This window comes from Sceloporus undulatus, chromosome 1 (assembly GCF_019175285.1).
Source record: "Sceloporus undulatus isolate JIND9_A2432 ecotype Alabama chromosome 1, SceUnd_v1.1, whole genome shotgun sequence".
Lineage (NCBI taxonomy): Eukaryota > Metazoa > Chordata > Lepidosauria > Squamata > Phrynosomatidae > Sceloporus > Sceloporus undulatus.
The window spans coordinates 93,661,431-93,687,629 of NC_056522.1; the positions used below are offsets into that span (position 1 = coordinate 93,661,431).

General features: G+C 41.5%; 1 protein-coding gene across 5 annotated transcripts in view; it reads left to right on the plus strand.

Moving 5' to 3' along the window:
* The window catches only part of MAP3K5 (mitogen-activated protein kinase kinase kinase 5), a 185,618-nt gene that overhangs the window by 108,332 nt on the left and 51,087 nt on the right, over nucleotides 1-26,199 (plus strand). For all 5 annotated transcript variants that reach the window (XR_006104366.1, XR_006104365.1, XR_006104363.1 and 2 more), the window contains exons 8-12: nucleotides 2,656-2,768; nucleotides 4,901-5,060; nucleotides 9,488-9,641; nucleotides 12,069-12,176; nucleotides 16,300-16,349. Coding sequence is in view for 1 of the 5 variants with exons in the window: in XM_042471108.1 (XP_042327042.1) it covers nucleotides 2,656-2,768; nucleotides 4,901-5,060; nucleotides 9,488-9,641; nucleotides 12,069-12,176; nucleotides 16,300-16,349 (585 nt within the window). In the remaining 4 variants the exon portion in view is untranslated. The remainder of the gene's footprint in view (nucleotides 1-2,655; nucleotides 2,769-4,900; nucleotides 5,061-9,487; nucleotides 9,642-12,068; nucleotides 12,177-16,299; nucleotides 16,350-26,199) is intronic.

Below are 26,199 nucleotides of genomic sequence, written 5' to 3' on the forward strand. Positions count from 1 at the left end.
GCTTTTCCAATTTTGATCAAAGCGGCGTACAGATTTAAGTAAAAATACATCAGGATAAAAGCAATTCAACATTATCTAAAAACAGACATAATAGCAATAAAAACAACAAGTTCAGCTGAGTGGGGGAATCCATAAACATCACAAGGTCATCAGACCGAGGGACTGATAAAAGAACATCTCATGGGGGAAAGGCTTGAGAAAAGAAGAAGGTCTTAAGGTTCTTCTTAAAAGTCTCTAAAGATGTGGTGGAGAAGAGCTCATCTGGAAGTTTATTCCACAACCTTGGGGCCGAGATGGAAAAGGCCCGTTGCGAGGTCCTAGCGTAACATGCAGTTGGGACCTCTAGCAGATTCTTCCCTGCTGACCTGAGTGAGCGGGGCATGTACTACATTTTCAAGGTTCCTCCGGTCCAGGTAGGGGCGCAGCTGGCGTATCAGCCGAAGCTGATAACAAGCGCTCCTGACTGCGGCATCCACCTGAGATGACAACTGGAGCGACGAGTCCAGGAGCACTCCCAGACTGCGAACCGAATCCGTCAAGGGGAGCGTGACCCCGTTCAGGATAGGATGGCAAAACTCACCGCCTGGGGCCGGGGAACCTATCACCAGTACTTCCGTTTTCTCTGGATTCAAACTGAGTCTGTTCTCCCTCATCCAGCCCATTACCGACACCAAGCAGGCATTTAGAGGAGAGATGCCATCCCTAGTCACTGCATCAGTTGGAGACACAGAGAAACAAATTTGGGTGTCATCAGCGTACTGATAACACCGCGCCCCGTGTCTCCGGATGATCTCTCCCAGTGGTTTCATGTAAATGTTAAATAGCATGGGGGACAAAATGGCTCCTTGAGGGACACCAGATGTAAGTGCCCTCTTATCGGAGCACACGTCCCCCAGCTGCACCATCTGGAATCTACCTGAGAGGTAGGAACGGAACCACTGGAGCGCAGTGCCCCCGATACCTAACTCCCTCAGGCGTTCCAGAAGGATACCATGGTCAATGGTATCGAAAGCTGCTGAGATGTCCAAAAGCACTAACAGGGACACGCTTCCCCTGTCCATGCCCAGACGGAGATCATCGACTAGGGCGACCATGGCAGTCTCAACTCCATAGCCTGCCCGGAACCCGGTTTGAAATGGGTCTAGAAATCCGTTTCATCCAAGACCGATTGAAGCTGGAAAGCGACCGCTCTCTCGAAAGATGGGCAACAGCAATAGTTTTGTTAATATTACTCTTGAATTTTATTTGATGGAGGTGGTGGTGCCTGTAGTACCAGAAATTGTGCCCATGGCTCTCTAGATATTTGAATGGGTTCTAGAAATTGTTGTAGTACCTATGCAAATAGATATCTATTTTAAGATGGTGATAGACTTTGTTTCTATTTTATTCTCAACTTTTTGCCTAATACTGATTATCAAGCTGTGTCTTCCCCTTTCTGAGATGGTAAAGTCTGGATGAGTACAGGGAATGCAGTAAACAGTCACCTTTAACCTTGTTTTGTGATCTGCAGACAAGGTTCAAATGGAGAATTATGGCCATTTTCTCAGTGTGGCATTTTCTTTTCTGTACAAATATTCTGTCTTCTACAGACTTACCCCATCGCTCAAAAGCCCAAAAGATCCACAAAAAACTATGGATACCAGCCATGAAAGCCTTCAACTTCACATTACCCCATCACTGCCTACTTACACTAAATTCCTTTCCAGAGATGTAATATTGGCAGTGGCGGTGGGGACAGTAAAGACAGGAGGGAAACACAGTGAAAATAGGCAGTAAAATTGGAAACAGCATATGCAACAACATTTGAAACAAGACACCAAAACACCAAATCATTGTTTGATGGAAGAAGTGCATCACAACATTCAAAGATGTGAAAACCAAGTAACATTCCTATTTGCATGCTAGTTTGAGAACTGCAAATTAAATTAAAATGCAGACCATACAAATGTCTCCTCTATTCCCATTCCTATTCACTATTATATTTATTGTTAACTCTTGTGTGTATGTGTGCCTTCAAGTCACCTGTCAACTTACTGCAACCCCATGAATTTCACAGAGTTTTCTTAGGCAAGGAATACTTAGAGGTTTCCAATTTCTCTGAAATATAGCTTACAGCATCTGATAATCCTTGGTAGTCCCCCATCTAAATACTAGCCAGACCTGATCTTGTTTGTCCTAGAACATCAGATGATATCTGGTGACACAGATAAGCCTTTATTCATTTTCCAGGCTTTTACAGGATCACTGAAAATAATTAGCTTTTAAATGAAAGTACATAAACTAACCAGGATATTACTATTCATCTATAAAGTGTTGATAATTTTAGTATAAAAAGAAAAGAAACTGTAATGGCTATGTCATCAAAAACATGTCTAATTTCTTAACATAAAGCTGTTAACAAGCTACTGTATATACTTTTCACAATTGTGTAACTGCATGAGAATTTGAAGGAAATGGTTGGAGTATGGTGTAAGTGTGGCCTCCTGAAATAATCAAACTGCCTGGATGGAAAACAACAGTATTCTGTGTGTGGATGAGTTGGTCAAGTTGAACAAATAGATGATCAGCACTACGAGTACCAAAAAAAAGACATAATTGCTCCTTTGTAAGACTAGCTTATTTTTTTTAAAAAAATAAAATTGTTTACTCTTCTAGGTTCAAGAAGGCATTTGAGTCAGAACCAACATTACAGTCGGGAATAAATTATGCAGTACTTCTCTTGGCTGCTGGGCACCAGTTTGATACCTCTTTTGAGCTGCGGAAAGTTGGTAATTATAGCCTGTTGATGCACAGGCAAATCAAATTCAGTGACTGCATTTTCGCCAACCTCTGTTTTACTGGAAACATTCTGACGAATGTAGTCAGAGTTGTTTGTTAGTTACTTGGCAGTTCAGCTACCTTTTCCATAAAAAGGTATTACTTTAGGCCATCACATTGATCCTGCCAGTTGTGACCATTGTGACTAAGTCCAGTTTTCAGGGTTAAATTTCTATCAAAGAGACAGTAAGCAAAAAAGGAAGTTAAGGCAACTCACAATAACATTGTATTAAATTATAAATGGTTTAGGTGAACCCTATGGTTCTAATTATATGAACAGTTCTTGTATTGTGCTCACTAAGGCTCATCTTTGGTCATGTGAAGTCTTGCATGCCATTATTTTCCCCATGATTGTTGTTTTTGACAAATGTGGAATCAGTCAGTTAGGGGCAAAACAGAATGGCACAATACGGCAGCTTGGGGGTGGTGTGGGGGCACGACATTTAAACAACGCATGCCCCAGCATGGCCTCCAAACTGGTGTCATGACACTCGCTTAATCAGATGGCGGGAAGCATTGTGGTGCTCTGACAGTGTGGCATTTATATGCCACAACTGCAGGAGCGTTGAGAAGCCACCACTGTGGCAGAAAAGCCACCCTTTTTCCAGCACAAAAAGGAGTGGCATTTCCTGCTTCTTTTTGCACCAGAAAAAAAGCCAGATCGGGGCCACTGTGTATGGTTGCCACGGCCCCAATCCAGCACTCAAAGGGGCGGCTTAAAGCCGTCCTTATATAACAGTCTGTTTCAGCCCATAGTTAGCAGTTGTTGTTTTGTTTTGTTTTTTGCAAAATATTCATTTCTCTGAAACCTAAGCTTGTACTGTTGGACTGCATTCTAGAGAAACCAGTACAATAACTATTTTTAATATGGCTAGTTTGGCTTATAGCCCAATGGTTAAACCATCATTCATTTTTATGGTACTCCTACTTAAGAGTCAGTGAAATAAATGAAGGATGCTCAGTAGCATTATAGGCTGAGTATCCCTTATCAGGAATTCCAAAATCAAAAATATTTCAAAATGCAAAATAGTCCACATGGAGGGCTGAGATAGTAACACCTTTGCTTCCTGATAGTTTGGTGTACACAGACTTTGTTTCAAGCACAAAAGTATTAAAAATATTATAAATTTACCTTCAGGCTATGTGTATAAGATATATACAAAACATAAATGAATTTCATGTTTGGACTTGGATCCTATCTCTAAGACATCTTATTATGTATATTCAAATATTGCAAAGTTTGAAACAAAATCTGAAATTCAAAAATTCTGATCCCAAGCATTTTGGATAAGAGAAACTCAACATGTACAGTATCTGGATGATGATGAGGAATTATATCCTGCCTTCGTCTCCATACAGGGACTCAAGGCGGCTTACAAATCTAAAACAGTCCAAGTTAAGTTTTTCTTTGTAGGATATGCTACCATTTTTATCAGTCTTGTTATGTTTCCTCATAATTAAGAGTGTTATTTTGAATTATCTCTCAGTCTAAGTTGTGTAGGGTGTATGTGGCTCTATACTGATTTAGTCACGTTTAGAGTGGATCTGTGGAAGTCACAACAAAGGTATGCCTCATTGATTTCAGTGGATCTATTCTAAGCATGACTAAGTCTCAGTCCTACTCACAACATTTAAAAGCAGGGAAATGAATGCAAACACTAAAGAATCAGTGGCTCAATATTAAAAATTCACAGTGCCCTGACAAGCAGTTTCTGTTGGGGTTGAGTTTTGTTTTGACACTGGTGGCTTCAAACAGACTACAGCATGTTTCAGTTCATGTAACATACACTCAGAATTCAAGGCGTCAGGGACGTGTGCTATCCAGGCATCATGTTTGCCCATAATGCTGGTCCAGAATTAAGTGACATTGTCAGATTGATTTTCATTTCCTACCATACAAATGTATTAAGAGGCTGGTTTATAAATAAGCAGTGGGGACGAGGGGTAAGAGAGGGAAGTGAGAAAAGAAGAACCATTTGTAAATCAGAACAGCTTAAATCCTATTGATTTTAATCAGGCTGCAATGTGGATCAACAAGTTTTTGATAGTTTCATGCAAAGCTTTTCCTTTCTCATTTCTTTAGGAGTAAAGATAAGTAGCCTGCTTGGGAAAAAGGGAAACTTGGAGAAATTACAGAGTTACTGGGAAGTGGGCTTCTTCCTCGGAGCCAGTGTCCTAGCAAACGATCACACAAGAGTAATCCAGGCTTCAGAAAAACTTTTCAAACTGAAGACACCAGCATGGTAAAGCACTGTACTCTTGTACCATTCATATATATTAAATCAAAAGACATTAAACTTGCAGATAATTGTATGTACACTATATAGTAGCAGTGGGCTACTGGGGGGAGGGGGCAAGGACCAATTTCCCCAAAAAACCCTGATTGCAGGCTGCGCTCCCTCCTTGCAAGCCTGAAGTGGAATCTCATCACTTTCTGTTGCCATTTTGAGAGGGACTGTAGAGGAAAATTGAGCTATTTGGGCATAGTTCAGGCTTCTGAGTTATTTGTGCAGGTGTATTTGTGTGGGAACATTTTTTCATGTGTCTCCTACACATCGGGCCTTGATTTGAATGCTAAAGTTGCCTGAAAAATGTGCTGGTTCTAATTTAAAAAATAGTGGCTGGGGGTGGGTGCAAGACCTCAGGAGACAGAAAGGTTGAAGCTAGGGACCTTTGTGGTGGACTTGGCTCACCTGTACTACACAGCATCTATTTTGATCTCAATCTTTTAAAAAAGATAGTTGAACTGAACTAATACAGTGGACCCTTGTTATATGCTGGGGTTTGGTTCTGAGATCCCCCGTGTATAACAAAATCCGTGTATGCTCAAGTCCCATTAAATATAACGACATAGCAAAATGGTGTCCCTTATTAAAAAAAATGGAAAATCAAGGTTTGATATTTGAAATTTATACTTTTTTTTAACATTTGACTCAAAGGTTTTGGGTATTTGAACCCTGTCTTTGTTCCTAAAGTCCCTCTTGACCACTGGGAAAACTTGCCTATAGCAGTGGCTAATTGGAGTTAATGAATTTACTGATAGTATTCTCTATCTGTCATGCTCTGAGGTTGCACTGTGCCCCAGTGGTGCCTTGTGTCTGTTGTGTTCAAATGCTGTATTGATTCTGTTTAGGCTAACCTAGAGTTTATGTAATATTGGATTTCAGGTTCCTTTTGGGTGCAAGGACCTGTCAAAATTTTATGTCCCACCTTTCCTCCAAGACACTTCTGTCAGAATACATGGTTTTCCTGCTCTTCATTTTATGTACACAACAAAACTGTGCATTACTTTAGGCTGAGAACCTCAGGCCCTATACAGATGGGCCGGAAAGGCCGGCCTGTGGGTGGAGTCAAGGTGCAGTGCCCTGCCGGTGGACACCCTGACTCCGCCCCAGGGTGTCATAATGCCGTGCGTAGCATCATGGTGCATCTCCAGCACTGCATCCTGATGATGCAGCTCTGAAGGGCGTCATACAGTTGCGCTGCCATGACTATAGTGCCCTCCAGAGTCAGGATAGGGGCCACGTCGTGAGGTTGTCATGGCCCCGATCTGGCCAGGAAAGGGACAGCCTCCTGCTGCTCCTTAGGGGCAATCTGTAGAGTCACACAGTCATCCTAGTTTTAACTCTTTCACCACTACAGTACACTGGCCCTTAATGCCAGATTCGGAGTATTTCTGGAAAGCATCAAGCAAATGTGATTTGTGGTTTCTGCCTTTACTTCATCTCTTATGCAAAATATTTTCAGAGTAGGCTGACTGGCTAGGCAATTGCAGTGCTCTCAGTTGATGTCAGACAAGATACAGGTGGGGAAGGGGTCCAGAGGTAATGGTGGCCTTGGGTTTTAGGGAGACCTTGGTGATGGGGAGCCACAATGTCCCCCACCAACAAATGACATAATGTGGTCTAAGAATTCTCTTTAGCTGCATTCGATAAGTTTGTACAAAGTGGGAATGGTTGCACTGCGAGGATGGTAGGGTTTTTTTTGGTTGCAGAGACTTGGCAAATGCCTGGGTTGCCACCCTCTAGGACTAATCAGGACTAATAGGAAAAAGGACAAATAGGAAAATGGAAGGTGCAGAGATGCAAGTGAAACCAGTTTTCTCCTTAGCCACACTCTTACATTTGTACTGTGTTTGCATGAATGTATGGAGAAATGAGAATTCCACCTCTTGGTATCCATGCACAGCATAAGATCCTTATTCAGTGACACCTGGTCTCTTCAAAAGCATTTTACACTTAAGTTGTCCAAATAACTTTGACTTGGCATCCTCATTACATTTGCACTATACCGTGGGTCCTTGGTATCTGCTGGAATTTGGTTCCTATTTTATTAAATTTGCTTTTAGTTAGACTATTTTATTTTGTATCCCATTTTATTAAATTTGCTTTTAGTTAGTCTGTGTCTGTTATAACCCCCTATTTGAGTTTTAAGTGTGACTCAGTTTTATCTTTGTATATATGCGGACATTTTGATATTTTTTATCTTGTATTTTATATGTTGTAATTTTGTAATTGTATTTAGTATTCTATTGATATGGTTAGCTGACTAATCAATAAACTTGTTGTTGTTGGGATATTCAAGCCCATTAAATACAATGACATGGTAAAATGGTTTCTCTTGTATAAAATGGCAAAGTCATGTTTTGCTTATTGGAATTTATATTTTTTTAAAATATATTTTCAAGCCGTGGATGGTTGAATCCGTGGTTAAAAAATTCTGTGGACATGGAGGGCCAACTGTAATTTTACTTCACTTAAAGGAACTGGTATATTCTTTCATTTCTGTAGTAGATTTGAACATAAACAATCAGTGGCAACTACAGCCTAGAAGTGGACTGAAAATTGACAATAGTCATCCACTGGCTAAAATTAGTCATCACACGGTTAAAATGGAATTTGGACCAAAGGATTTCGGCTTCATTCAGTTCTGTAGCTTATTTGTATAGATGATACTTTACAAGAATAACAGAGTGAAAACTAGAGATAACCTGGTTTTTAGTAGAAAAGAGAATTCGTGTAAGTGATGCTTGCTACCTGCTTGATATAGACCTTTATTGTCAGTCCACAGAATGTGTGATGACTATTGCTGGTACATTTAGTCCACATACTAGTAACTTCCTGGGAAGACAAATATAATGCATTTTATGCAGGACTGCCTTTGCAGATGACTCAGAAGGCATACATATTGCAAAATGCAGCAGCAAGGTTGTTGTCTGGAATACTGTATAGAAAATTATTATTCTGGTGTTAAAGGAGTTGCAGTAGTTGCCAATTCACTTTTGGTCTGAATTCATGGGTCTGGTTACTTTTAAGTCTCTCCTTATACTGTACATGCCTGTCCAAAGACTCAGATCTGGTGGGTGGGTCACTTCTGTGTCCTATTAAGGGAATAATGTATTGTATTGAGAACATGGGTCAGAGGCTTTTATTCTGTGGCTCCCCATTTGTGGAATCCCTTCTTGTTGAGGTTCAGTTGGCACCAATGTTTACTTCTTTCCAGCATTAAGGCAAAACATTCCTTTTTAGTGAAATCTTTACATTTATATTTTAAATGTACATGTACATGTTTTTAATAGTTTGAGCCATGTAAGCTGGTTTTTAATCGTTGACCTGTTCATTATGCTTTAGGAGGAGCCCTTGTGATGCAGTGGTTAAATGCCTGTACTGCAGCCACTCACTCACAAACCATAAGGTTGCGAGTTCAATCCCAGCCAAGGGAGCTCAAGCTCAACTCAGGCTTGCATCCTTCCGAGGTCGCTAAAATGAGTACCCAGCTGGTTGGGGTCAATTGGCTTACACATTGTAAACCGTTTAGGGAATGCTTAAGTGCACTAATAAACGGTATAGAAATGTACTTGCCATTGCTATTGCTTTAGTCCTGTTTAAGTTATTTTATCATTTTTAGTCTAGAATTGTTTAAAATTCTCTATATTTGCTTATATGCCACCCTGAGATCCTATGATAAAGGGCAGGATATAAACATTTAAATAAATAAATAAATAAATAAATAAATAAACTGATCTTACTGTGTTTCTGCAGTATTTTGAACATGGAGCCTCAGAAGTAATGGGAAACACTGTAGGTCAGTACAGTGTTGGAGGGAAGTAGTCTGCAGTAGTGCCCTCTCCCTGTAATCTTTGAGGGCTGCTATTCCACCAGTATACACACACACTACAAAAAAGTTCAAAACATTATTTTGCACCCAGAATTCCCAAAATGAGGGTATTTTCAAAATGAGGTAAGAGCATTTTTAACATGTTTTTGGAGGAACTGGACAGTCCTTTTTCACAACAGGGTTTATGAAGAGGGGCTCACCTAGACGTCAAGTGGCCCAGGGTCTGGGTGGGATGTGAAGAAAATGCCTGCACGATCCCTTTAGGCTGTTTGAGGAAAATATGTTCTAAATATTTTTGACCAATCCCACTCATGTGGTGGTCCCTGTAGTAGGTAGATCCCACAGTAAAAATGTGTGTATTTGTAAATTTCCAGGGTAGGAAAAAAACCATTCTTTGTCCCCCTGCAGAGAAGACAGGAATCTTATCATCATCATTATTTAGTTATATATAACATTACGGATGTAGTTACTAAGAGCTGCTAAGCATACAGAGACTGTAATTAATTATAAATAAAAGCAATTCTGTTTTCTTCTTTTTACTGATTTATCTTAGGTACCTCAAATCTATTGTGGAGACTATCTTAATATATCAGCATTTTAAGAAACTAAATCCAGAACAGCAAGTAGCCAAAAATGATCTTGTGGACTTTTGGATGGACTTTCTAGTTGAGGCCACAAAGTCAGATGTGTCTGTGGTTAGATTTCCTGTAAGTACATTTTAGACAACTTAACTAATGCTGCTGGCCCATGGTTATTTGAAGAGAAAAGCATTTTAATTTGGAAGGCAATAAGTTTCCAATAATAAAGAGCAGAACTGAAACACATTTATATCCAGCTTTTCCTCCAAGCAGATGAGCATGGTTTTCTTTTCCTGTTTTATTTTCATGCCAAAAGTGTGAGTTAGAGCAGTCTGAATGACACTGAGCCTCCAGGCTCAGCACTTCAGGGCCAAATAGAGCTGTGAAGAACTCATGGCAAAGTGGAGGTTTGAACCTGAGTCTGTCCAGTCCTGAAAATTGTGATTGTTTTTTATTTTTGTTGACAAAAGGTTGTATTCAGGCCCTGCTTTCTACTTCTTTCCTCATGGAAGGGGCTTGTGCTCAGGATCCATCTTGCACTACTGTTAACACCTTTCAGTAAGGTTCCCTTGACCCTGTGTGTAGTACTTTCAGTAGTCTGGAGGGGTTCCCATGGGATAGATTGCTCTTTGAATTCCCCTTTTCCTTTGCATGCCTAAATCCAGATCCAACCAGGTCTTTTGTTCTTTCTTTCTTTCTTTTACTATTCCTATGGAAATACTCAGTGAAGACCCTGTCTATATATGCACATCAAAAGCCTGTTTCATACCATCAAATTAATAATCCATTGTGCAAAATTTTTATATCATCTGTATCAGTACTGCTGTCCCATAGGTTTAGAATTTCTTTACATGAGACTACCCAACTGGCCTTCACCCTGTGGTTTCACAGCCTTTCCATAAAGAGGTCTTTGCAAAGTGAGCTTGGGCAGGAATGACCTCTGATGGAAAAGTATCAGCCAACTATTTTTCCCTTCCCTCATTCTTGTCATTTTTCCTTTCCGTCTTTTCTTCAACTTTTTCTGTGGCAAGGCTAAGGCTGTATGAACTCTGAGTTCTTTCCTTACAGAAGCTTAACCTACTTGGGTTGCCTTAGCCCTCCACAGCACTGACCTGGAGCCCTGACTGCATATTCTGCACCCATAGACCCTCATACCACTCCTTTATTCCATTGTTAGAATATGTGTCTCACTTGTTTAATGCTCTGATCTTTAAAGCACATAGGAGTTAGACTGTAGTGTTTTCTACCATGCCTAAGATCTCTTGATATCTTGCTAATTTCATTTTTCTTTCATGGAAATTGTACACCCCTTCATTTAGTCTACTTTCAGTTCTTCAGCATTATTATGCCTGCAGTTATTCTCCTCAATGGGAATTATTGCTTCCTCTTCCTCTCCCCCTTCCCCATCAATCACTTTAATATGATTCTAACAAAATCAATCAAACAAACAAAAACAACTAAGTAATTTAGTAATAAATATTCAGTTATGATCATGATTCTTCTAATTCTAATTCTACTAGTCCAAATTTTTCTTCTTCTAATTGTAACAATTCTAATTCTTCTAATTCTGATTCTTATTCTTCTGATTCTGATTCTCCTTCATCTTCTGTCTTCTTCTCTCCTCCTCCTCCTCCTCCTCCTCCTCCTCCTTCATTTGCTTACTGGACTCCATTTACTTTTGCTTATTTCCAGAGCAACCCTACCCATTTAGCTCTTGATTATATTCAGAGAGATACCTAGACATGTCTTTCAGGAACTGATACTGTTGCCACATTTCCTGTCAGTTCTCTTTTTCTCTGAGTCAGCACAATTTCCATATATTTTATGCATATACATTTCTTCTTTGAAGTAGAAGCTTCTGTTTCTCCTTTTCTAGTTGCCAGCAGATACTGAAATATGAAACTATCCCCAGTATCCCCAAGATGAGATGTAGGTTTAGACACATAAAGTTAGGCTGGTAGAAGTATTGTTTTCCTACCCTTCCTTCACACAGCATTCTTTCCAATCTCTTAATAATGGCACACAAATAGTTAGTGTTCTTTGATGATTGAGGTGAATTTTAGGTGCTGCAGGAAATAACCCTGAAAAATGGGTAGAGGCCCCTTCCATATGCAGTTCTTTTCCACACATGGAGACAGTTTGCAGATCCAAAATGTGTCACTTTGATGTGGGTTAAACTGCTCTGCAAAGACCTCAAAAATATGAGTGTTAGATCCTACCCAAGTTAATACAGTATGGTGTGGGCAGTATTGCTTCTTCACTCAAATATATTCTGACATTCTTACCTTCATAAACCCAAGAACAGAAGTGTTGTAATAAACTAGAGGATTCTATAAATCTGGAAACTAGAAGGTGTTAAGTAAATTATTGGTGATGAAATTACAAGGTTATTTATATTAAAGCTATATACATATGCTTTTTATGAAATTTGTCTATAATCCCAGATTTTCCAAGAGCTAAATCTAAAAATGTCAGCATCTAATAACATAGGTCTTTAGAAGAAACTGCTCACATAGTAACAGTTTAATAGCACCTTTTCCCATTTTTCTGTTCAAGGTTTTAATATTAGAGCCTACAAAAATCTACCAGCCTTCGTACCTTTCCATTAATAGTGAGGCTGAAGAAAAGACTGTCTCTATCTGGCATGTTATGCCTGATGATAAGGTAAGCTACCAACCAGCATTTTAGAACAACAGATAGATGTAATCTGTTCTGTACATGTTGTATCCTGTAACTAGACTATCCCTAGTAGCAGCTGACTGATTTTAGTGTTGGAGGCCAAGAGAAATTGGAGATGTTTGGGGAGCAGGAAAAAGATTAGAGCCTTTAATGTTTCAGAGAGCAAATTGAGTGGGACAAAGAAGCCCCAGGGATGAGGAAATAATGGATACAAGAGAAGAAAGATAGTATTAAGTATAGCATGTCTATATATGCAACTTCAGTACTGGGATCAGGAACTTTGTAAACTAAGTAATCACAGCAGGCTACCTATTGCCAACTCAAAACACTGATCCATCTTGGTTAGCATTGTTTTAAACTGTTCAGGTTTTAAGAGAGGGGACTTTCCCAGCTCTCTGAGGAGATACCAGGGACTTGAGACTTTCTGCATTCATAGCATATACTCTACCATTGAGTAAGGGACATTCCCCAGGGGAATCAACCATCTCTGTGACACAGTTGCATCAGTATGGTTGCTGTTCCTTTTGTCTTCTAGAAGATTTGATGTTGCACTGCTAGGGATGGTGGCCTCAAAGTTTTGCACAGGTGCAACTTTGGTGCAATGAGCAACTGCTTCTCAGCCTTCATCACTAAGTTAGGGCTTCGGCTGTAATGCTGTGTGGATAGGCTACTGTTACTTGGCAGTGGTGTGAATGGCCTATTTTGGAAATGCAAACATGCACATGCATAATTATTGCTAGGACTCTGAAGAGGTTGAAATAGGACAGTGTCATTCCCTCCTCAGATAATCTAAATGTAGCATAAAGCACTCTGGAATTGTGGAAGATCTGGTTGGGCTTTTAAGCCATTTTAGGTGTTTAGGCATATATCTATTTTGAAAAAAAAACACATCTAAAAATGTAGAGCAGAACAGATCCTTGAAGATAGATCAGAATTTGGAGAAGTTAGTTATTTGGACTATGACTTCCAGAATCCAATGGTAAAGATTTCTGGGGGATTCTGGGAGTTGTATTCCCCTCCCCCCCATACAGAGGCATCTTATAGATACATTTATCAGAGAACCAGGATTGCTTGCTGTTGCTTGTTAATTTCATTGTTGGTGAACACAGGCTTAATTCTGAGAAGTATATGACATAAGATAGTCTTCTCTGCCTTACATAAGACTACCTTATGTCAAATACTTCTCAGTAGCTGCTAGTTGAAATTGGAAACAGAGAACAAAAGCAGCAAGGGGAAAATAGAAGACGTGAACTGAATAGATTGAGGGAAAGTTTTAAGTCAGAATGAGTATATTTTCCCAGATGACATTTCAAATACTCCAAATGAAAAATATATTATTATTTTTTCTCTAGCATTTTTTTCACTACAGAATAGTGTGGTTCCTTCATCAGCTACTATTTTGGCATTTTTATAGGAAACCTCTTTATTTTGCTTTTATTTTATTGAAAGCTGCTTTTTGAGGAATTGTTCCTGGCCTTGACTGCCTTTTGTGGCAATTTATAGGAAAATGTATTTTGTTCACATTCATTTTTGTTATTTCTGTAACAGTACTGTATATGAAAAGCCTGAAGTAGTAGTTGTTTGATGTTTTAATGTATGGTCCTGGAGTAAAGATAACAGTCAAAACTGAAGTGAAGAGCAGTTGATTTTTTTTTTATAGGCACACTTAGCTTTGATCATCAATCATCTGGGCAAACATCCCACCTATTGTATGTAAACCAAACCCAAACTCTCAGGGCATTGCAAACATGACCATATGCTTACAGCGTAAAGTACATCTTGATAACACAAAAAAAATTTTTTCTGCTTCAAGAATATACTCAAAGCAATTACCGTATTACAGGTTCATTAATAAATACCTCATTAGTCATTCTGATGAATATAGAGGGTGACATCCATTAATATTACAAAATAAAACAAGACAGAAATGTTGAGAGCGAGTGTGGTGTAGTGGTTCGAGTGTTGGACTACAAATCTCAACAACAACAAAAGCCCCAAAGGTACCAGATCCTGCCTGAGCTTGGAAGCTAAGCAGAGTCAGCCTTGGATAGTACTTGGATGGGAAACCACCAAGGAATACTAGTTGCTGTATGCTACATTTCAAAGGAAGGAACTGGCAGGCCTGCCTCTGAGTGTTTCTTTCTTAAGAAAACCCCATTCATGGGATCACCATCAATTGACAGACAACGTGAAGGCACGTATACATACGCACAGTAGAATTGCTTTCCTAGGAGAGTTGGGCTTTCGCCTTTTTTGGTCATGTTAGATTTATTTATTTAGTGTCTTTGTGGCGCCTTACAGACGGGCCTAAGCGGCGCCATCGTTGCGCCAGGAATACGCGCGAGGGGCGGCGCTTCTGGACGTGCCTTGCCCCTCGTGTGTATTCCGTACGGCAAGATGGCGGCGCCCTATACAGACGGGCGCGGCCATCTTGACGTAACGGATGCACAGCGTCCGGACGTCTAAACCCGGAAGAGACGTCGCGAGTGCGCGCTTTGGCACTTGCAACGTCTCTTCCAGGTTGCCGGAAGGAGCGCGATTTTCACACTCCTTTTTTACAGCGCGGGGGAGTCACACGGTTTGGCTGCAGCGACTTCCCCACGCTGCAACCGGCAGCTGCCCAAGACCGCCCCTTTTGGGCGGTCTGTAACGGGCCTATATTTATCTTTTCTTCAGTGAGCAAAAGGCAGCATACGTAGGTTTCCTTCTTTCCATTTCATCTATGAGTAGATTAGGCCTGATAGTGACTGGCACAAAAAGTGAGTTTCATGGTACAATAGACACTAGAATGTGGATCTCAATATAAATGCCAGTCCAGGACTTTAATCAGTATACTTCAGTAGCACTATGTGACTTAAACTTCACATGGCCTAGCTTCTTTTGTGGCTGATATTGCTGCATTTTACCGTGTAACCTGTCTTAAAGTTATGGGTGGCATATTTCTTGTGTCAAAAGTACAGTCTGCCCTTCGAATCTGTGGAGGATCCATTCCAGACCCCCTACAGATAAGGAAAAATGCAGGGCCACAAGTCCCATTGTCCTCAATGGCAAGTGCAACTTACATATGGCCACTAATGCGGCCATGTGCACATGCCGCCATTGAAAGCAACGGGGCTTGCTGTCTGCAGATGTTTAAATCCACAGATGACAAGCTCGCTGATATTGAGAGTCCGCTGTATTCCTAACCTGGTTCCTACATTGGAACAATATTGAATATATAGCTTATTCCACAACTTCAAATCATATTGTTTAAAAATAGTTTATACTGAGCTTGCAATATAGGAAATCCGTCTCATTCCTTATTTATAGTCATATTTCCCAGACCTGTAAGTTATTGTAAATTTATGGATATAGAACTAAGGTTCTGAGACACTGAGTTGTTCAACTGTATCCATAACTACAGAGGTATTTGAGTGCAGGTCTGAAGTTCTCGTGATGTTCTTGCCTTCTGGGTCACTGTAACATCTTAACTCTGTATGACTCACCATTTAGAATCCTTCATTGCTGGAATTTCATTCTGAATATTCATTTGACATACGATTTACTGACACGTCTTGGTTCTGAACAACTTCTGGGTTGCTCTTTTATTGTCGAGATAGTTTGGGTCTAGCAGTGACCCTTAGCTACAGTACCAGGGAACAGATGGAATTTATATTATTCCATCTTTCAGTAGTTCCTTAGCCCTGGCGCTTGGTCTTACACTGGCTACTGAAGCAGTTTTCCTACTGAGTTTTTGAAAAATTATTGCTACTAAGTGAAGAACAGATGTTCTTGGCCTTGAACTGAACTGTGAATCTAGTGTGATTCAAAGAGAATTTATGAACTGGAAAGTGTTCTGAAAAGATGTGTCACAAAGGACTGGATAAAATAATGCTTTTGGAGGAAGGGATGAATGAGGTTTTAAAGATTCAGTGATTAAGAATTATATATCTCTTAATCTTTAAAAAAAAGTTCACACGAGTACATTGTTCAATTTTATGAAAGTGACTGATACATTTCTAAAAGGATAAATGGTGAGAAATAACCTGAAACACATTTTTTAAAGTTAGTAGCTAAATGATTTTGTATATTTCAGAATTAAGTAACCCTTTTATTTCTTTTGTTGCAGAAAGGCATTCATGAATGGAACTTCAGTGCTGACTCTATAAGGGGAGTAAGGTAAAGTCATCTGTATTGGTTGACCATTTATTTATCTCACCTCTCCTCTATAATGGTAATAGTATTCAAAGTTAGGGGCTATCCCATTTGAACTCTATGATAACTTTGTACTAGCTTGGCAGAGTGTGAGTGACTGAACTAGTTAAATTAGTCAGAGCTTCATAATTGAGCAGGATTCCAAACCCAGGTACACTGGTACCCCGGGTTACGAAATTAATTCGTTCCGCTATTTCTTTCGTAAGCCGAAAATTTCGTAACCCGAAGCGCTTTTCCCATTGAAAATAACTAATGCGTTCCAAGACCTCAGACTGAACCTGCAAGTCAAAACAAAGGCACAATAGAGGCCTTTTAAGCTAAGTACCCTACAATACAATGTAATACAAAGTTGCCTCAGGCACTAATTAGCTTAACAATGACTGGCAGGTCCATTCTAAAGTTTCTAAAGGATAAAGAAAAAAAGTGTTTTTCTTACCTTTGCTGGTCTTGGCATCTGGTCCTGGCATCTCAGAGTCAGGCAGGAGGATGAGCTCTCAAATCATCACACCCATGACCAAGTCACACTCTATGGCCCACATCAAATCATCACTCCCATCACCAAAGCACCCCAAATTTAAAAAACCAACCCCATGGGCACACTCTATGGCCCACATCAAATCCAGGCCAGACTTGCAAAAGGCAAACCCCACATCCCACACTCTCAAATCATCACTCCCATCACCAAGGAACCCCAAATTTAAAAAACCAACCCCATGGGCACACTCTATGGCCCACATCAAATCCAGGCCAGACTTGCAAAAGGCAAACCCCACATCTCACACTCTCAAATCATCACTCCCATCACCAAGGAACCCCAAATTTAACTCCTTCCATTGGAGAGAATTGCTTGCATGTGAAAAACATTCTATATTATATCTGAATGGGAGAGAGAAGTATTCTATTGTATTCTTCAGGGTGAACATACGATGTATCTCAGATAGGAGAATGATTCTACGTTTATCCAGCAGGGAGAATCATTTTATTTATCCAGGATTAGGAGAAGCATTCTATGTTATTTCTACCTTGCAAGAAGCGTTCTAATGTATACCTGCATGAGAGAACCCTTCTATTGTATTACTGCCTGACGACTCATTCCTTCTATTCTCCATGGCAGAACATTGTCTGTATTACTGCATGTGAGACTGATCAGTCTCATACACGGAGAAGGCATCTATGTATTATAAATGGCAGACGTAGTATTCGATGTATCCTTGCATTGGAGAAGACTTTTGTGTATTGCTGCAGGGCGAAACATTCTATATATATCTGAATGGCGAGAAGTATCTATTGTATTTCCCGCAAGGGACAAAACATTCAATTAACCACACATAGGAGAATGATTCTATGTATCCCAGCATGGAGCTCTTTCTATGAATGCCTGAGTGGGATTACTTAAGAATATATTCCTGATGGCAGACGCATTCTCTGTATTCCTAAATGGCGAATATTCTTCTATTTCCACATTGCGAATCATTCGGTTATTTTCCTGCATGGGACACTATCACTATATCTACATAGGAGAAGCATTTCCATGTATTCCTAAATGGCAAGACGATTCGGATGTCTCTTCATTGGAGAAGAATTGCTGCATGGGAGAAAAACATTCTATATTAATTGAATGTCAGAAGTATTCTACGTATTCTGCCAAGGGACAAATCATTTCGATTGTTATCCCAGCATCGGAGAATGATTCTATATCCCAGCAATGGAGAATCATTCTATGTCTTCCTAATGAAAGTAGCATTCTATGGATTACCCTGCATGAGAGAAGCATTCTATGATTCCTACACGAAAGGAGGCCTTCTATGTATTCTTTGCATAAGGAGAAACATTGATGTATCCCAAACATAGGAGACTGATTTCTATGTCTCCCAGCATGGGAGATCCTTATGATCCTAAACCCCATGGCGAATTATTTATGAATTCCTGAGTGGGATACTTAAAACAATTATTATTCCTGCATGGAGAGGCGAATCATCTATATATTCCTACGTGGCAGAAAATTCTTTCACCACATGGCAGGAAGAATCATTCTATGTATTCCTACATGGCAGAATCCTTATTCTATTCCTTACATGGGAGCATCTTCATGTATTCCTGCATGGTAGGACACTAATCAATATATTCCTACATAGGAGCAGCTTCTATGTATTTCCTAAAGGCAGACCCGACAGACAGTTATTCCATGTATCCTTGCCTTGGAGAAAGTTGCGCATGGGAGACAACATTCTATATATATCTGAAGGGAGATACGAAGTATTCATGTATTCTGCAAGGGGAAAGAAAACATTCGATGTCATCCCAGTAGGAAACCGGATACTTATGTATCCCACCAGGGCGAATCATTCTATGTATTACTGCATGGAGACTCCTTTCTATGTGTTCCTGCATGGTGAGACTTAATCATATATTTACATGGTACCCGGGATACGAAGGACTGGGTTACGTAATTTTTTCGGGATACGCAATTCGCCGGTTTGGAAAAAAACTGATTGGGTTACGAAAGATTTTCGGGTTACGAAATTCTTTTCGGCGCGAATCAAATGATGCAAGTGCATCTAACTGGCTTCGGGAATTTCCGGTCGCTAACGGTTAGGCTTACGTGCTGTGGCGCAATTTGTGAATTTCGTAGGCAGCAGTTGATTGGCTTGCGGAAATCAAGCCCGATCAATTGCATGGCTAACGGAACTTGTGGGGGGGTTGCTTGCCTTGAGAAATAAAAGCCGGCTTCCATATTGCCCCTTGTCTGGCCCTTGGACTTCTGAGCTAAAGAAAGACTCAATGGAGCTCTGACTCTTGGTTGCGGTTCAGACTTTCCTGGGTTTTGCCTTGGGACTTTTGGAATTTTTCGGCTTCTGCCATACAGTTTCTTCGGATAATACCGCATTCAGCAATTTCTCTTACTATGGTAATGTGAGGCTTTTTACCTCTTCTTGTGGGGGGACTGGGCTGAGACAGTGTGACCCGCTTTTGCTGTGGGTGCTGCTGGTTGTTGTTGTGTTGTTGTTTTTTTTTTTTTTTCATAAGTGTGGATTGTGGGTTTTGCTACTGGCATGCTCTGAATTGGGCGATGATGCGGCTTCATTTGCTGCTTTTTTCGATTCTTTGGGGTTTTTTTTTTCTTTTAGGGTTCCATGCTCTACTGTGTGGATTATGGCCTGATGTTGCTGCTTGATTTTTCTGGGTTTTTTCCCTTTTTAGGGTTCCATGCTCTTTCCCTATGTGTGATATGGCCTGGAATGTGCTTGCTTGATTTTTCTGGTGTTTTTTCCCTTTTAGGGGTTCCATGCTCCTAATGTGTGGATTATGGCCGTGTATGTGCTGCTTGATTGTTCTGGGGGTTTTTCCCTTTTTAGGGTTCCCTGCTCTAATGTGTGGATTATGGCCTGGATGTGCTGCTTGATTTTTCTGTGGTTTTTTCCCTTTTAGGTCCCTTGCTCTAATTGTGGATTATGACTGATGTGCTGCCTGAGTTTTCTGGGTTTTTTCCCTTTTCGGGTCCATGCTCCTAATGTTGTGGGATGTATGGCTGGATTGCTTGCTGATTTTTCTGGGGTTTTTCCTTTAGGGTGACATTTCCTAATGTGTGGATTATGGCGGATGTGCTTGCTGATTTTTCTGGGGTTTTTCCCTTTTAGAGGTTCCATGCTTATAATGTGGGGTTATGGCCTGGAGTGCTTGCTTGATTTTTCTGGGGTTTTTCCTTTCGGGTTCCCATGCTCTAATGTGGGATTATGGCCTGGATGTGCCTTGCCGTGATTTTCTGGGGTTTTTTCCTTTAGGGTTCCATGCTCTAAGGTGGATATGGCCTGGATGTGCTGCTTGTTTTTTGGGGTTTTTCCTTTAGGGGGTACATTGCTCTAATGTGTGGATTATGGCGGGATGTGCGACATTGATTTTTCTGGGTTTTTTCCCTGTTAGGGTTCCATGATCTAATGTGTGGATAGGATGAGTGATGCCTTGATTTTTCTTGGGTTTCCCTTTTAGGGTTCCATGCTCTAATGTGTGGATTATGGGCCTGGATGTGCTGCCTTGATTTTTCTGGGGTTTTCTTTTCCACTTTTAGCGGTGACATGCTCTAATGTGTCGGATTATTGGCCTGGATTTGCTCCTTGATTTTTGGGGTTTTTTCCCTTTTAGGGTTCCATGCTCTATGTGTGGGATTATGGCCCGGATGTGCTGCCTTGATTTTTCTGGGGTTTTTTCCCTTTTCGGGTTCCATCTCTAATGTGTGTGATATGGCCTGGATCGTGCTATTGCTGATTTTCTGGGGTTTTTCCCTTTAGGGTGACATGCTCTTAATGTTGTGGTGGATATGGCCTGGCTGTGCTTGCTTTATTTTTCTGGGGTTTTTTCCCGTTAGGGTTCCTGCTTAATGTGTGGTGGATTATGGCCTCGGATGGCTTGCTGATTTTCTGGGTTTTCCCTTTTTAGGGTCCATGCTCTAATGGTGGATTATGGCTGGATGTGCTTGCTGATTTTTCTGGGGTTTTTTCCCTGTTAGGGTTCCTGCTCTAATGTGTGGATTCTGCCTGGATGTGCTGCCTTATCTTTCTGGGGTTTTTTCCCTTTTAGGGTTCCATGCATTACTGTGTGGATTATGGCTGGATGTGCTGCCTTGATTTTCTGGGTTTTGCCATTTTAGGGTTCATGCTCTAATGTGTGGTTTTCTGGCCTGGATGTGCTGCCTTGATTTTTCTGGGGTTTTTTCCCTTTTAGGGTGACATGCTTCTATGTGTGGATATTGCCGGATTTGCTTGCTTGCTTTTTTGGGGTTTTTTTCCTTTAGTGGTGACATGCTTAATGTGTGGATTATCGGCCTGGAGTGCTTGCTTGATTTTGTGGGTTTTTTCCTTTGGGTGGACCTCTCTCTAATGTGTTGTGATTATGGCTGATGTGCTGCCTTGCTTTTTTGGGTTTTTTTTTTTCTTTTAGGGTGGCCTGCTTCTTAATTGGGGATGAGGGACTTCATTGCTGTTTGATTTCTCATGGCTTTCGTTTCAAAGTGTGGAGTGTGGCTTCAAAGTTTTCCTTTGGTCCCAGTGGGACAGCGGTCTACAACCATAGGCTTGTTTTCTGATTGGGGATGCTATGCGGGTTGCTTTCTTCTCTGGCCTGCTGTTTTCAACGTGTGGGTGTGGCTTTTAAAGTTTTCCTTTGGTCCCATTGTGGGACAGAGAGTCTCACCTAGGCTTGCTTTTCTGATTTGGGATGCTGGTTGCTTCTTCTAGGGATGTTTCAAAGTGTGGAGTGTGGCTTTAAAAGTTTTTCCTTGGTCCATGTGGGACAGAGAGTTCACTGATTGCTTTTTCTTTGATGTGGGTGCCTGGTTTGCTTTCTTCTATGGCTGCTTGTTTCTCAAGGTAGAGTAGATGAGTGTGGCTTCAAAAAGTTTTCCTTTGGTCCCCATGTGGGACAGAGAGTCTCACCATAGGCTTGCTTTTCTGATTGGGCTGCTGGGTGCTTTCTTACTATGGCTGCTGTTTTCAAAACAGTTGTAGAGTGTTGCTTCAAAAAGTTTCCTTTGGTCCCATGTGGACAGAGCGTCTCACCATGGTTGCTTTTTATGAGTGGGTAGCTGGGTGCTTTCTTCTATGGCTGCTTGTGTTTCACAGTGAGAGTTGGCTTCAAACGTTTTCCTTGGTCCCATGTGGGACAGAGAGTCTCACCATAGGATTGCTTTTTTCTGATTTGTGGATGCCTGGGTGCTTTCTTCTATGGGCTGCTGTTTTAAAGTGTAGGAGTTGTGGCTTCACAACGTTTTCATTTGGTCCATTGGGCCAGAGAGTCTCACCATAGGCTTGCTTTCTGATTTGGGGATGCGGGTTGCTTTCTTCTATGGCTGACTGTTTCAAAGGTGGACTGTGGCTTTGCCCCTCTTTATGGTTTGGTTATGCGGTTCTTTGGCAATGGTGTGAATTTAGAGTGTTGGGGTGGGAACTTTTGAAAGTTTGGGCCAGAGAGTGTGACATGGGGGTGTGTTTGTGGTGTTTCCAATTTTGGCTTTTCTCATTGCTGTGCCTTTTTACCATTTTTGGCTTGATGCTATGGTCCCAAGCCAAGCGTAGAAAAAAAGAAGGTGCTCCCTTGTCCTTTTTTGGAGGAACAAAAGACATCATTGCCAAGCAACGAGAGGGGCGTGCGCTTGTGGACATTGCAAGGAGTATGACGCAACCCTTTCCACATATGGCACTGTCCTCAAGCAAAAGGAGGCATAAATCTGTCGTGGCTCCAGCGAAAGGCGTGACGACATCGCCAAGCAGAGGACAACGGCAAGAGGAGATTGAGGCCTGCTTCTTCTCTGGATAAGAAAAGGAAGAGAGTCTGGGACACTTTGACCACATAGGGTCATCTGCGAGAAAGGACACGACATCTACAAGAACCTGGAGAAAAGCAAGAGGCATGCGAAGGAAAACTTCTTTCGAGGAGGAGCCAGCCACCCTGGACTTCAAGGCATCAGTGGCTGGTTTCGACAGTTTTCAAGAAGAGGACCGGATCCACTCTGTCGTTCCCGCCAGGCGAGCGTCCAAGCGCAGACCACAGGCCGCCGAAGCATTCGTCGTCGCTTTCAATGCCATGGTGGAGGAGGAAGGCTATTCCCGCAGCAAATCTTCAACTGCGACGAGACGGGCCTCTTTACTGGAAAGAAGATGCCTCGCCGCACCTACATCAGCCAGGAGAGAGAGAACTGCCAGCCAAAACCAATGAAGATCCGCTTCACACTGCTATGTGTGTGGCAATGCAACGGGGACTGTAAGTCAAGCCCTTTGGTGTTACACTCGGAGAATCCAAGGGTTCAAGGAACATAACGTCCAAAGGACAGTTTACCAGTGATGTTGCGTCCAAAGCCGCGCATGGGTGTACACGCCTCTGTTCGTCGAGTTGGATAAACAGGTCTTTGCCCCGACAAGTTGAAGCGGTACCTGGAGGAAGAGATTTGCACTTGAAGTGCTCTCCTCTTGGACAATGCTCTGCTCACCCGCATGGCCTGGAGAAGGACATCCTCCGGAGTTTTCTCCTTCGTCAGTACAGTTTTCTGCGCACCAAACGAAAAAAACATCCCTCCTGCAACCCATGGACCAGCATGTGATCGCCAACTTCAAAGAAGGTCTACACCACATTTCAAGCGTTGCTTCGTAGTGACGAGAGCACACAAGCTGACCCTTCGTGAGTTCTGGAAGCAGCATTTTAAGAATCGTGGGTGTGCTTGAAGATGTGTGGACTTTGGCCTGGCAGGCGATCACAGGCGCAACCTGATTGCTGATGGAGGAAGATGTTGCCTGATGCTTCTTTCCATTGGAAGGGTTCAAGACTGAGGGTGCTGACCAGGTTAAGAGAAGAGGTGCACGAAGAATCGTATCCATCGACAAGGTTCCCTGGACTCGAGGTGGACATAACGACTACGTGGAGGAAAATGCTCGAGGGCAACAACGAGGACCTGACGACAGAGGACCTCAAGGATTGGCGGCGATATGCAACACTTGCCGTGGAAGAGGACGTTGTCTCCACTTCGACAGGGGCAAAGCAGGAAGGAGTGCGGGATCTTTCCAACGCAGACATTAAATAATTCTTATAGCAATTCCACAATTGTGGATTCCTTTGTAGGAGCAGCACCACCCTGAGCAGGTAGGTGTGACCAGCATGCCATTGCCCATTTCGATAAATTCTGCCTTAGCCATTTTAAGAACCTGCTTAAGTGCCGGCAAAGTCAGACATCCTTGGACAGTTCTTCACTAAGAGAAGGAGAAAAGAACCGTCATCACAAAAGGCAAAAAAGTATCCTTAAAAAAAAACCTTAAAAAAAACAAAATTTTTTTTTTAATAATTGGTTTAATTTTTTTTAAATGTTGGCATTGGCTAAATTTGCTGAATTGGTTAAATTTATTTGAAGGGTTAAATTGGTGAATGTGGTTTAAATTTGCTTGAAATTGTTGATGAAGTGGTTATAAAAATTGCTTGAATTGGTTTAAATTTGGCTTTTTTTGGGCTGCCCCTCTCTCATCTCCTGATCCTCTCCTCCTGACTCACTCCAATGCCAGGACCAGCAAAGTAAGAAAAACACTTTTTTTCTTTATCCTTTATGAATGCGCCTGACCAGGGTTGCAAATTTCAGATTTTGGGTTTCTGGCCTTTGTGTTTGAGTTTCTGGGTGGTAATGGTCATTGTTTTGATGATTTGAGAGTGTGGTGGTGGTTAGTGAGTTTTGCAAGTGGCCTTGATTTGAGTGGCACCTATAGAGTGTGACATAGGTTTTTTCTTTTTTTTAGATTTGTGTTGCTTTGGTCATGCAGTGATGATTTGAGAGCACTCCTCCTCCTCCTTTCCCTGCCTCACTTCTGATGCCAAGACAAGCAAACACTTTTTTTCTTTCTCCTTTAAAATGGGCCTTACCATGGTTTGCATGTTCAGATTTTGGTTTTTTGGCCTTTGGGTTTGAGTTCTGGGGTGTATGGTCATTGTTGTGTGTTATTTGAAGAGTGTAGATTGTGGGGTTGATTTTGCAAGTCTGGTCTGATTTTGATGTGGGCATAGAGTGTGCCCATGGGTTGGTTTTTTAAATTTGGGGTTGCTTTGGTGATGGGGAGTGATGATTTGAGAGTGTGGGATGTGGGTTTTGCCTTTTGCAAGTCTGGACTGGATTTGATGTTGGGCATAGAGTGTGCCCATGGGGTTGGTTTTTTTTAAATTTGGGGTGCTTTTTTGGTGATGTGAGTAATGATTTTGAGAGTGGTGGGATGTGGGGTTTTCCTTTTGCAAGTCTGGCCTGGATTGTGATGTGGGGCCATAGAGTGTGCCCATGGGGTTGGTTTTTTAAATTTGGGGGGCTTTGGTGATGGGACGTGAGTGGATTTGAGAGTGTGTGAGATGTGGGGTTTGCCTTTTGCAGTAGTGGCCTGGATTTGATGTGGGCCAAGAGGTGCCCATGGGGTGTTGTTTTAAATTTGGGGTTCTTGGTGATGGGAGTGATGATTTGAGAGTGTGAGATGTGGGGTTTGCCTTTTGCAAGTCGCCTGGATTTGATTGTGGGCCATAGAGTGTGCCCATGGGTGTGGTTTTTTAAATTTGTGTGTGCTTTTTGGTGATGGGAGTGATTGATTTGAGAGTGTGTAGATGTGGTGGTTGCCTTTTGCAAGTTGGCTGGATTTGATGTGGGCCATAGATGTGCCCATGGGGTTGGTTTTTTTTAAATTTGGGGTTCTTTGTGATGGGAGTGATGATTTGAGATTGTGAGATGTGGGGTTTTGCCTTTTGCAAGTCTGGCCTGGATTTTGATGTGGGACCATTAAGTGTGCCCATAGGGTTGTTTTTTAATTTGGGGTTACTTGGTGATGGGAGTGATGATTTGAGAGTGTGATATGTGGGGTTTGCTATTTGCAAGTTGGCTGGAATTTGATGTGGGCCATAGAGTTTTGCCCATGGGTTGGTTTTTATAAATTTGGGTTTCCTTGTGATGGAGTGATGATATTGAAGAGTGTGGATGTGGGGTTTGCCTTTTGCAAGTCTGGCCTGATTTTATGTGGGCCTATAGAGTTTTTGCCATGGGGTGGTTTTTTTTTAAAAATTTGGTGTTTTCCTTGGTGATTGGAGTGTATGATTTAGGAGAGTGTGGATGTGGGGTTTTGCCTTTTGCAAGTCTGGCCTGGATTTGATGTGGGCATAAAGTTTTTTTGCCCATGGGGTTGGTTTTTAAATTTTGGGTGCTTTGTGATGGTAGTGATAGATTTGAGAGTGTGGATGTGGGGTTTTGCCTTTTGAAAGTTATGGACCTGATATTGATTGTGGGCCATTAGATGGTGCCCATGGGGTTGGTTTT